The following is a 13,743-nucleotide window of genomic DNA, read 5'->3' as shown; positions in this document are numbered from 1 at the left end:
ACGGCTGCCCTTTCTGTGCAGCTCTTGACATCGAACAGTGTTTCCTCTCAATTTAATATTCATGGCACAACTGGTGTAATTTCTGCTACTGACTGTGACTCCTACTTTTTGTTTAAAGAGTGTCTGGTTTGGTCTTTCCGCCTTTGAAGACTGACAGTTCCTCCCTTTTTTCCTTCTTGCCAGATGATCATATTTGGGAGAACATAACCTTATAATGGGATCTTAACTCTCTGATCATTCGTTCATTCATATACCTCTTGAGGGAGAAACAAAGTTCTGGGGCAGATACAAAGAATATCTCACCATGTTTCACTCATTTATGGAACATAAGAAGTAGGAAGATCGGTAGGAGAAGAAAGGGAAGAAGAAAGAGGGGGTAAACGGAAGGGGGAATGAACCATGAGCGACTACGGACTCTGGGAAATAAACTGAGGGCTTCAGAGGGGAGGGGGCTGGGGGAATGGGGTAGGCCGGTGATGGGTATTAAGGAGGGCACGTATCGCGTGGTGCACTGGGTGTTATATACGCAAGTAATGAATCATGGAACTTTACATCAAAAACTAGGGATGTACTGTATGGTGACTAACATAATATAATAAAAAATATTATTAAAAAAATAATATCTTACCATGTTTGTATTGTATAAGCTGATTGCTGGGGTGGGGGATAGGTGAGAAAAAAATAATTACAGTATAATTGATAGTACGAAAAGTTTAATGGTAGCAACGAAGAAAGTTGAACAGTTCTATTCAGAGGACTTGAGGAAGGCTTCAAGAGAGGTAATCTCTACCTGAGCCTTGAAATACGAGCGTGGAAAGGGTTTCCTAGATGGGAGATCGATCTGTGAAAGACATGGGACCTGAAAGAACGTGGCACATTCAGTGGATATTTCAAAATTCAGAATCCCAAATTTAACTTAGTACTATTTATATGAAAAAATAACTGACCCTTATAGAAACAAACTGTTTAGTGAAATATATATAATAAATACATCTACTTAACTGAATGATGATGTTACTTGAAGGTAGATGCCTTGGTCTTTAAATCTTTCAAATACACAAAGATGGTTTTCCTTTAAATTTTAGCGTTGTCAATAGCATTTCTGTTAATTGCTACTTCAACATTGTGTATTTAAAGTGAAAATTTAAAAATGAAATGGTAAGTATAATCTGAAGGGGAATCGTAGGGATTTGTAACACTCCATGGTGTAGGAGAAATGGATGAAAATGAGAAATAACTGCATGCAGACCTTTTTATTTGTGCTAGATATAATCCGTTCATTTTGTTTATATCATATGTATGAAAACCCTACTCATTTTCTACAGAGAGTACTTTAAAATGTCTGAAGCTTAATAGCTCCCCTCAGCCTGAATAAACTTACTGGGAATGGGTGTAGAAACTCATTTGCTCTTTGTGTTGTGAAACTCTATGTATTTAGTAGGTGGTCTATGGTATTACCTTAATTCTGGCTACTATGACCACATGGACTGGTTAAGATTGCAGGTACAGTTAGCTTTTTACCCAGTTTAACAGTGTCTGACTGAGAACAGTGACTCTTGGATTGGGATTGCAGAATACTAGTCTGCTGAGCCAGCATAAGAACAGGTGCTGTTTATCTAGTTTAGTGTGTAGAATAAGCTAGTTTATCTAGTGTATAGAATAAGCTGTCCGTGTGACACGGTCAGAACGAGTCATGTTTTAGAATGTTGACGTATGAGCATTTGCATATAAAATCATCCTTATTTTGATGCTTATATGCTTAATACTTGAATCAAACAGGCTCTTTTCAGATAAATGTTTTTTTTTTTTTAAGATTTTATTTATTTATTTGACAGAGATAGAGACAGCCAGCGAGAGAGGGAACACAAGCAGGGGGAGTGGGAGAGGAAGAAGCAGGCTCCCAGCAGAGGAGCCTGACGTGGGGCTCGATCCCACAATGCCGGGACCACGCCCTGAGCCGAAGGCAGACGCTCAACCGCTGTGCCACCCAGGCGCCCCCCAGATAAATGTATTTTTGCATGATTTATCAAACTGCATAGAAGTTGGTGGTTACCATACCTTTTATTATGATCTTCAGGCTGAATGTACTTTGGAATCAGAATTTTTCAGATTTTAGAATGGCAGTGTGGTGTATTGATGTTTAATAAACATTAACACAATGTTGGTGTCTATATGTAACAGCCCAGGGGACTGGACGTTCTCCTGTAACCCAGAGAATTCTTATTTCTGTAGCCTAAGATATGAATATTCAGCATCAGTGGGATAACTAAATCCAAAATAACCTCAGGTTAGTCGGGTGTTGCCACCACATGAGTTCAGATTCAGGTCAGGTCCTGTCCACTAGTGAATTGCACACAAAAAACTTTAGTTTTCATAGCTTCTTGGATTTTGTAATTGCTGATAAGGGATTGTGGATGAGCAGTTCTACACATTTTCTTGACCTCATTCTCTTGCATTCTTCTCATGCATTCTTCTCAGTTTATTTGGATTTGTTAAAATGGCTACCATTTGTCACTCAAGGTCTTGACCAAGTTAGTTATAAAAACTGAGAGACTATAAGGAAACACCAGATTTCAAAAGGAAAGGAATGTGCGTTAAATATTTCCATAGCCTCGGTATCTTCTTGACTTCCTCGAAACCTCTTGAGGCTAGGACAGGAAGCTTTTCGCTAGTCAATGCCAGGCATTCTACATACCTAGTATCCCTCATTTTAGATCTTTTACATTCTAGATATCTAATATTTCTTACCTAATATGAAGACCACTACTGTATAAACTACTTAATTAAATGTTACCATGGCTGGTAGTGGCCAAGGTGCTCTGGAATACTGAGTTAGAACCTTGAAGCTGGGTTCACACACCACTGATTTGGTATGTTTCCTGCCACACACTACAAATAATGTCCCTAAGTATAGAAACCTGAAATAAGAGCAACTCCTATATTCTGCAAGTCTTACAAGTTCTCAGACCTATCAGATAGCCAGGTTTATATAGAGAAATAAGAAGTTAATTTGAAGCATCAACTGCCACAGTGTGAAGTCCATTTGAAGTCAGTTTCTTATCCTGCGATCTTGTTTTGTCAGCAAAGAGAGAGGTTCTGTTTCTCTCTAAACTGTTTTTAGAGGGAGAAAGTAGTCTATAAATTTCTCTATGCGTAAGGATGTAAAGGCTGGCTCCTTGCTATATATAAGCCATTGAATGAGGAAGCCTGTTTGGACTCTAAGTGTTGTCCTGTGAAATGAACAGTGTTCATTATTCCAGGCATCTAGAGATACTGCTTCAAGTGAGGTTTAGAGGGTAGGAAGATAAGGGAGGTGACTGACAGAACACTCACCAACCATGATGTCTGCCAACCTGCTACTCAACTGTTCTTAAGTTCCCATGACTAATTATGAATGGGAAGATTTTCCTAAAGTCAATTTTAGGCCAATACATCATGGTGGACAAGGGTGGGCACTTGAAGCCTTATCTCTGTAATAATCAGAGCAGATAGAATGTGAGGAGATGATAAAGAACGGCCCATCAGTAAACCAAGAATATTTGGTGCAGGGACAGGCTGGGGCCCCCTTTCATGTGCCCATGCATCATCAGTACAGGATTCAAGTTCTATGGGTTTGCTTTAAGAGGGTTTGCTGCTGATGAGTCTCTAGGAAGCACATTTCCTGTCCCGTTCAGCGTACAGCTCTATGCCTGTATGCGGTAAATGTTTGCTGTGGGTGGAAGGATTTCTTTTGTACTAGAGATGTTTTCTATCAAAAATCTTCAAAATAAATAGCCCTCGAGTTTAAAGGAGTCGGCTCAAATGGAAGGTTCAGAGAGTACCTCATATGTGTTTTTTATAGGGGTCGTTATTCATCTAGTTTGCTCAGCCAGGTTCTTCTGATACATAATATAAAAACCAATGCATAATACACTGCAGATTTGTTTATGACTTTGTAAGAGTATCCCTCGCGTTATGTCTGGGGCTACCCAGTGGCCTGACAGTGCTTGGGATGTGAACACAACCTCTGAGCAGCCTTCTTTCTCGAAGTTTCTACAGCTCACTGAGCTCTAACTACTGCTGGGTAGCCTGAGCCTGACAGCCCTCCCTGGGTCCCTCATAGCCAGGACACACCACAGCCCCCTCTTCCTGAGGGAACAGGGTCTTCTGTGCACTTTACACTAGGACTCCCCCAGAGATGCATCTCAGCCAGGCTGAACTACGGGGACCCTGCATGCCTTTGTGTCTACCAGGTGATGGCTGAGCCTAGTGCCCCTTTGACCCACTTGGTGTCTTCCCAGGGTCCTCTCTGAGGTGCTTTCATCATTATTATCCTGCATTTCTTGCCCTCCTTCCCACTTTGTACTCAGTCCTCTGGAAATCCTCTTACTGGTTTAAGCCACAGCCCTAGAGCCCCAGCCTCTTGGTTTCACCTCCTCGGCTCTTTGAACCCTGGCTTTTCTCTCAGGCTTCTTTGTCTCCCTCAGGCCTGTGGGGGTGAGATCGTGGTCTTTCTTTTCTCCAAGGCCCATTCCAGACCTCATCTACCACCCCCTCTGTAGAAACTTCTCCCTTGACTAGAACTTGTCCTTCCTTGTTGCCGCCATGTCTTCTGATCTTCTGCTTACTTGCCTTTTTTTTTTTTTTTTTAAGATTTTATTTATTTATTCGACAGAGATAGAGACAGCCAGCGAGAGAGGGAACACAAGCAGGGGGAATGGGAGAGGAAGAAGCAGGCTCATAGCAGAGGAGCCCGATGTGGGGCTCGATCCCACAACGCCGGGATCACGCCCTGAGCCGAAGGCAGACGCTTAACCGCTGTGCCACCCAGGCGCTGCCCCGCCTTTTTTTTTTCTAATGGCTTTGCTGTCTCCGAGTCCTTTGCCTTCATGCCAAGTTACCCATCAGCTCCTCGACCACTCACCCTCCATGGTTTCCTGACTTTATCTTCTGCCCCCTTGTCATCATGCAGACCTGTATCTGAGCACAACCTCTGTCCTTCTGATCTTTAATTTAGTTACTTGCTGGCCACCTCCTCTGTGTTTTCCTTTTTAAAAAAGCAGTTCTTTTTGGGGAGTATAATTGACATACAACAAACTATTATGTGTAGGTAATGTTAACTTTGAGAAGTTTTGACATAGGTTTATACATAACATTATGACCATCTAGAGAATGTGAAATCATTATGACAATCAAGATAATGAACATAGCCATCATTCTCAATGATTTTCTCATGCCCTTTTCCCACCTCCCTGCCCAGTCTCCAGGTCACCACTGATCTACTTTTTGTCATTATAGATTAATTTGATTTTCTAGAATCTTACAGAAATAGAATCGTGCAGTGTGTACTCTTCTTTGTTTGGCTTCTTTTACTCAATATGATTATTTGAGATTCTTCTGTGTTGGCGCATATATTAATAGCTCATTTCTGAGTAGTATAGTATTCCATTGTATAGATACACCATAGTTTGTGTATCCAGTCACTAGTTGATAGGCATTTGGATTGTTTCTAGTATTTGAATATAAACAAAGCCACTGCAACATTTGTGTACAAGTCTTTATGTATACATGTGCTTTCCTGACTCTTGAGAATGGAATGGCTGAATCATATCAAGTTATATGTTTAACTGCCACACTCTCCCCATAGTGGTTGATATTCTCACCAGCAGTGTGAGAGTTATTGTAGTTATTGTAGTTATTTTACATTTTCATTGACACTTAGTGTGATCAGTCTTTTTATTTTAGTGGTAGTGGTATCTTATTGTGGTTTTAATTTGCATTTCTCTAATGACTAATGATCTTGAGCATCTTTCATGTGCTGTTTGCCAACTGTATGTCTTTGGCAGTGTGAATGTTTGAATTGATGGGACTTTTTTTTTATGAAAACATTTATTTATTAATTTTTGTTAGGTTCAATTAGCCATCATTAGTTTTTGATGTAGTGTTTGGCGATTCGTTAGTTGCATATACCACCCAGTGCTCATCACCACAGGCGCCCTCCTTAATACCCTTCACCTGGTTACCCCATCCCCCACCCCCTCCCTTCTGTAACCCTCAGTTTGGTTCCCGGAGTCCAGAGTCTCTCATGGTTTGTCTCCCTCTCTAATTTCTTCCCATTCAGTTTTCCCTCCCTTCCCTTTTGGTTCTCTGAGCTATTCCTTATGTCCCACATATGAGTGAAACCATATGATAATTGTCTTTCTCTGTTTGACTTATTTCACTTAGCATAATCCTCTCTAGTTCCATCCATGTCGATGCAAATGGTGGATATTCATCCTTTCTGATGGCTGAGTAATATTCCATCGTAGATATGAACCACATCTCCTTTATCCATTCATCAGTTGAACATTTTTTTAAATTGAGTTGTTTGTCTTCTTAATATTGAATTTTGGAAGTTCTTTATATATTCCAGATTTAAGTACTTTGTCAAATATGTGACTTGGAAATCTTTTCTCCCCATCTTTGACCTGTCTTTTCATTCCCTTAGTTGTGTCCTTCAAAGAGTAAACTTTTAAAAATTTTTTTTTTTTAAGATTTTTTATTTATTTATTTGACAGAGAGAGAGAGACAGCCAGCGAGAGAGGGAACACAAGCAGGGGGAGTGGGAGAGGAAGAAGCAGGCTCATAGCAGAAGAGCCTGATGTGGGGCTCGATCCCAGATCGCTGGGATCATGCCCTGAGCTGAAGGCAGACGCTTAACCGCTGTGCCACCCAGGCGCCCCAACTTTTAAAAATTTTTATTAAGTCCAGTTTATCAGTTTTTCTATCACGGATCGTGCCTTTGGTGTCCCGTCTAAGGAATCTTTGCCTAAGCCAAGATCACAAAGATCTTCTATGTTTTCTTGTAGAAATGCTATAGTCAGTATGATTCACATTTAAGTCCTTGATTCCTTTTGAGATTAATTTCAGATTCCCCCAGTGGACTGCTGCTCCTGAGTGCTTATTGTAGATACTGTAGTGCCAGAAAGTTCTGTGTTCCTGCTCAACTGGCAACTTTCAGCACACCTTGTACACCAGCACTCCAAAGGGGGTTTCTCCGTGTTCTCGTATCTTTCCTGGTGTGGTATACTGCCTTTGCTTATTAATTGGCTTGAGGCATGATACAGAGAGAGTTTTTTAAAAATTAAAACCAGGTCGGAGTTAAAGATGGCGGAGGAGTAGGGGACCCCTTTTTCAGCTGCTCCCCTGAGTCGAGTTGAATAGGTACCAGACCAGCCTGAACATCCACGGAATCAGCATGATATGCAGGAAGATGATATGCAGGAAGTACTTATTTAAACTTTAATAATGTTCATCATGGATTTTTTTGCATTAATTTTGATTTTTAGAAAGTATCATATTAAAATATTACTTACTTTGATTACTGAGTTTTGGTGTCCCTTTAAATCTTATGCAGACCCCTCACTCTTCTTGTCCTCGACCCAGCCCTCCTGAAAAGCAGTAAGACTCACATTCAAAGAATATTTATAAAATACAATCAAAGTTAGCCAATAGAAGTTCGAAGTTCATAGAATCAGTTCAACCCTAGCAGTCTGACTTCTGACTCTGGCTTGTAACTGCCAACCTGTACTTCTTCACAGATTCGGGAGTTTTGAATACAACAAGGTGGGATGGATCAAATACGTATGCATTCATTTTCTATTGCTGCTCTAACAAATTATCAGGTTAATTTTTTAAAAAAAGTCAGGGACTGTTGGCAGATATGGGTCAGACAGTCTGTATGTCTCTTTGTAAAGGCTGTCCTTTCTATAAGTATTTTTCTTCTCTATGTAGAAATGAGTGGATATAGGCAGCTGTGGGTAGGCCAAACGTACAAGTTAAAACTGTGGACCTAGTCTAAGAAGAGAAAGGGCTGAGAAGCCCCAGTCTCATGCACAATGACCAGGAGAAAGTGTTTCCAAGAAAGTGCTTCCAAGAATGTGTTGCAAGATGATGGATTTGCCAGATGTCCGGAAAGAGAGCTGTGTGTACAGAATTTATCTCAAAGCTCTTGAGGAGTGGAGTGTCTGTTGACAGTGCCAACCACATGAGTCCTCATGGGCATACTGGAGCCAGTATTAAACTGAGGCACACCAGACTTTGTCGAAGAATGGTTGAACATGGCCCCAGGTTAAGGAGAGGCATGGGGTAAAACAGACCCATGAGCACAGGCACTTGAACTGTAGCTGTGAGAGAGCTTAGCCCAGTAAGTGCTGGCTCCAGACCAAAAATTCCTGGAGATGGTTTGGTGACTGGAGAAGTAGAGGGAGGACTTTAACTTCCCTTACTCATTCACAAACCATTGGTAATTTAGTGCTGTACTATGGTCATAACAATGGTGAGTTTCCATTAAGCCTCAGTATTATAAATGGCACAACAGTTAGAAAATTGTATGCATTTAACTAACATGCATGTATCTATCCACATAAAGATGATCTGTAGAAATTTGTTGAGACTGGTTCTGTTTCTTGGTGGAACATCTCTTTAAAATACAGTAGTGGGGAAAATATGGTTTCATGTCCAAGTTTTAATTATTGCATAAAATTTCTCATCAGGAGATCTAAATAGTTTTTTCCCCCAGAAAAATTTGGGAGGAAAGTTCTCTTCCCTAACTTCCAATATCTTTTCATTTTTAAAAATTGCTTCCTTCTTTAAGGTTAAGATCCTGTTTAGAGCCTACATCTGATATTTAGGTGGGGTTGCCAAGCCATCTCCATAGTAAGACGTGAACACATTTGTAGGATGACAGGTAATATGTTTCCATCCTCATAAGAGAGACTTTTGTAGTTGAAGTGGGATGCAGCACCAAAGTTTTTGCAGTTGACTGGTGTAGTTCTGAGTAAACTTTGATTCCTTCTCCTTGACAGTGACCAGAGTTCCGTTAGAGGACTGAACCCATATATGTGATTGTCACCACAAGGAAAGAAACGTGCTGTTTTGAATATTTACAAAATGTTCTCGTAAATGTTCTGTGAACAGCTAGTTTTATTTTCAACTTTAGAGGTTAAAAATATCATTTATTTTATGCATGATGAGATATTTATACATAATCCATGGTGGGCATATATGTTACTTTAATATGAATCATTTTGATTCTTAAGAGTTTTGAAGAGGTTCATACTTAAAATACTTTCATCTTAAAGATATCTCTCTCTCCTATGACATTTCTTTTTTTTCTGAAGGTCATCTTTCTTTTATTTTTTAAAAATTGTATCTTTTGTCACAAGTACATATTTTCTTTCTAAAACTGAACCTTTAAAATATATCTTAATCCATTTTGAGTTTTTTTGTGTGTATAGTATAAATTTATGTACTCTATTTCTAACTCTGTTTTGAACTTTCAGGCTCAACTTTAAAGAAGCTTCTACACACTGGAAATTCTATTAAGGTATTTATTTTAGGTGAATGTGCAATGGCATTTTGCGTCACTCTTAAATTTATTAGTGCCACAAAGTGACAAAACTAGGCCATTTTGGGGGAAAAAACCACTCAACTTTTTATTTTAAATTGAAAATGATATGGCAGATATTGTGAGAGTTTTTGTTCTTATCTCATAACTTACTGTGATAGACATTATAAATATTATTCAGAGAACAGGGCTTGGGATTCAGGGTTTGGAATTTGGAGTTCTAATTTTTATTTTGCTGTGTATAGTCAGGGAACCATTTTTAAGGCGCTAACTGCTCCACTTTTATCGTCAAGAAAGGGAAGGGGTTGGAGTTCCTCTCTGAGCTTCAGCATTCATGTGCTGGATTCTGTTCACCCCAGTACTCTTCTTAAAATTATAGTTGTCTCTGAATAATTTTTGCTGGTTTTGAGAACCCTTGTTGGGGAAAAGAGCAGGAGAGCCTTCCTGTTGAATGTTTACCTCTTTGCAGCACATCAGTCTTGTACTTTAGGTTAACATTGGCTTATTTTAAAACGAACATACCTTTTATAATGATATATACTATTTGGTGCTAGATAAGATGACCCTAAAACATAAATGGCAAAAGAAGCCAGCCAGAAGTACGTATTTTATGGGAGGTTATTCCCTTGTAGTTCTGTGTGTACCTTTAATAACTTCAAATATTTCTTGTTTTATACTAATTTAAACACTCATAGCCACTTAAATTTGATGTTAATTATTTCTTACATGTTGAAAAAGGGAGGTGAACTATTCTTAGCTTCACAATAGATTCCATATTTTATCCCTCCTATTTCAATTAATAGTCTTATAGTTAAAACTTACCAGGTTGTGACCTCATGTTTATTATTGGCCTTATTTACATTTTGTTAAATACAGTTAACATAAAAAGTTGGCGACGTAATAGAATTTTGTAGAAACTTTTCTCCTGTTAAATTTAATATGATTTGGTTAGATATACATAGAGCCCTGTCATTTTTTTGTCTCTTGAATTCAGGAATGTCACCACTTATTTTGCCTGCTTGGGGAAGGGGGATGGGTGTGAGTGGTCCTAAAGTTTTGTACACAGCAGTGGCGTGTCCATGGGCATGTCTGAGAGTGTGTCATGGAATCCAGTATGGGGAGTCAGCCAAGCTTGCTTTTTTCCTTTTCTTTTTCCTTCCCTCCCCTCCCCTCCCTTCCCCTCCCCTCCCCCTTTTCTTTTGGCTTTCCTGCAGAGCTTCATGTTTGGCTTAAACACTTCCTCTTGAGGAATCTGCATCACCTTTGTGTAGTTGAGAGGAGATCAGCCAGTCTCTCACCTGCCTATATTTGGAGCTCACTGCACCTTTGAGCTTCATCTGACGTGTTTTTCACCTTTTTTCCTTATTTAATTTCTTTTATTGATGTTATCCTTTCAGCCATTTAGAAATACAGAATCGGAAGTTCTTACCTGTGTTTATAAATTTTAAGACTGGGGTGGAGCTGAAAGTAAGTGTAGAGGAGGACAAAGGGCACATATGCCTGTATTGATGTATTCCACCAAGTCACGCTGGTCCTTCAGAGCCCAGGGAAGCTGTTGGAGAGAGCAGAGTAGGGACATGAGGCAGGGAAATGGAGAGCTGCCCTGTCCCATTGAACCAGGTCTTCAAGGTTTTATTTAGCTCTAAGATTTTTCAGGAACTTTGCATTATACATGTGAATATTGTAGTAATATGACATAAATCCTATTGAAAGCACAGTGTAAATTTGGAGGAAAATTATCTTTGCGTTGTTTTTGAGGATAACCGACTGTTGATGATACAGGCACTGCTGTAACTCACTTAACCCTGTACCAGTTCTTTGTGGTAAATTCTGTTATCATCCCTATTTTACAGAGGGGGAGACTAATGCATAGGGAAGTTGTTCAGTGGTTCTCCACTGGCCAGAGCTAAGCCAGCAAGCAGCAGAGCCTGAATTCAAGCCCAGGCACTGTGGCTCCAGACCCCAAGCTCTTAATCCTTGTGCTTCTTGCAGCACGCCTGCTTCTTTGTCACTAAGAACTTGGTGCAGGAATTTAACAGTACCTTTAACTTCTAGTTTTTCTTTCTCAGAACTGATTCTGCATTGCAGTGCATCTCTGCATAAACATGTAAGTGTTTACTTTTGTCACCTTTAATTTTGTTTTTAGATAAGATGTGAAGGAATCAGGCTGTTTCTTCTGTGGCTTCAAGCACTTCAGACACACTGTGCAGAAGAGCAGGTGCTGATTTTTGCTTGCCTCGTGCCTGGTTTCCCAGCGATCATGTCATCCAGAGGGCCCTGTACGCTGGAGACACTCATCAATCCTAACCCTAGTGTGGCTGATGGTGAGGAGCATTCAGCAGACCTGAGAGGTGGAAATGACTCTTGAAGTTACATTGAGGAATTCCTCGGTTTGCCATTATCCTGAATAGAAATCTTTATTTCATAGATGGGTTCAAAGGAGGAATTACTCCCTGTTCATTTTCGCAGTAAAGTCTTATAGACATTAGAATTGGAATAATCAGAGCCTATTTTATATGAAATGTGGACAGGAGAAATTTACTGAAGTGGTGGAAACAGGAATGGAAGGGAGGGGACAGATGTTGGCAATAGCAAGAAGTAGAGACACATGGTGTGTCTGGAGTGTTTTTGTGGCTGTTAATGAGATTTAAATCCACCATCCTGAACTACTGTTTATTGTCCTCATGATGATTGTTTCATGAGTGGACATTCATCTGCTCACCCAGGCTCTTTTTGGCCAGCTCTGTATTTTCATGCAGCATTCATGGAAGGATAGTAGTGGCCTCCTGGGAGTATTAATGACAGCCATTTGAGTCCTGTGAGTNAGCCATTTGAGTCCTGTGAGCTTTCAAGAAACTTGGCAGTCAGGGCCACTGATTTATTAATGCATATCACTTTATTGCCCAATGACAGGTACTTGATCTTAGGCTGACCAAAGCAGAATTTGAAAGAGAGGGAGAGGGGGCGTCATGGACATTTGTACCATATTTCGAAGCCCTTCATGCACATTGGCCTGGAGTACAGTGTGAGCAGGTTCCAGTGGAGCAGCAGATGTATTTTAATAGCGGCCATTTTTAAAAAGTCCTTTTAACGTTGGTGAAGGAGCTCTCCTTTTTTCTCCACTCTGCAGCAAAGATATATCCAGAAGAAATCACTCCTCTCCTGCCAGCCATATCAGGGGAAAAGATCGCTGAGGACCAAACATGCTTTTTCCTTCAGATACTGTTGAAATATATGGTTATTCAGGTAAGAGCAGAATCATGGATAATTCAGTAGTGGTCTTACTCTTGATGGGAAAGAGAAGACGTTGCTTCTTTTCTTCCTGCTTATCCATATTTTGTATCTTTGCTTTTTCCTTGAGGTGATTCTTTGTGATACTTTGCTAGAAACAGAATAAGTGTCAGTTCACATCAGCAAAGACCTGGCATACATACTATTTTGTGTGAGTGTGTATATATAGGAAAAAAATTCAGTTCTCCATCACTTTCGTAGTATTACCACATTCACAGAGAGCACTTTGCTTCTAGCACTTCCGGTGAGCAAATGTTTGGGTTTTCCTCTCACCAGACAACTCTGCAACGTCAGCTGGATGTCCTGTAGTTTAACTCAGTTTTGACGCTGTCTGCCTTGAGATGGCGTCAGATCCCCTTGAGATTGCACAGTCCCATGAGACTGTTCCTTCACATTGAGGTGCNTGCATCACATTCGGGTGTGAGTCACAAGTAGGAGGGCCCCAGGTTACCCACAGCTTCTGAACAACTTGACTACAAATCAGAGGTTCCCACAACTCCTCCTCAGCTTTGACTGATTTCCTAGAGTGGCTCAGGGAACTGTGGGAAACATTTGTTTTCATTGACCAGCTTATTAAAGGATATGCTAAAGGATACAGATGAATAGCCAGATGCAGAGACACAAGGGGTACAGTCTGGGAGGGTCCCAAGCACAGGAATGTCTGTTCCTGTGGAGCTGTCACCCTCCCGGTACGTGGATATGTTCACTCACCTGGAAGCTCCCTGAAACCCCTGCTACTGGGATTTTTATGGAGGCTTCCTCACATAGACATGGTCCACTTCCAGCCCCTCTCCCCTCTCTGGAGGAATGGAGGGGTCGGGATGGGGGTGCTGAAAATTCTAAGATCTAATCGTGGCGTGGTCTTTCTGGTGAACAGCCCTCTCACTCAGGAGCCATCTGGGAGCCCACGAGACCTCTACGAGTTGTGTTATTAAAACAAAAGAGCTCCTCGTGCTCTTACCACTTAGGAAATTAGAAGGGTTTTAGGGGCCCTACGCCAGGAAGTGGAGCAGAGACCCATATATATTTTGTATTCCCTCATAGTATATTAATCTATTCTTGCCTCTTTTCTTATTCCTGACCCC

The 13,743-nt window shown here is 40.6% G+C and overlaps 1 protein-coding gene across 1 annotated transcript in view; it reads left to right on the top strand.

The window, feature by feature from the left end:
- Window positions 1-13,743, top strand: part of RALGAPA2 (Ral GTPase activating protein catalytic subunit alpha 2) — a 317,987-nt gene that overhangs the window by 52,223 nt on the left and 252,021 nt on the right. Inside the window, 3 exon segments of the mRNA XM_034641613.1 lie at window positions 9,303-9,346; window positions 11,514-11,691; window positions 12,498-12,613. Coding sequence (XP_034497504.1) covers window positions 9,303-9,346; window positions 11,514-11,691; window positions 12,498-12,613 — 338 coding nt within the window.

The sequence above is a fragment of the Ailuropoda melanoleuca genome, chromosome 13 (assembly GCF_002007445.2).
Source record: "Ailuropoda melanoleuca isolate Jingjing chromosome 13, ASM200744v2, whole genome shotgun sequence".
Lineage (NCBI taxonomy): Eukaryota > Metazoa > Chordata > Mammalia > Carnivora > Ursidae > Ailuropoda > Ailuropoda melanoleuca.
The sequence above is the reverse complement of the archived record's forward strand: the minus strand, read 5'-3'. Positions and strand labels throughout refer to the sequence as shown.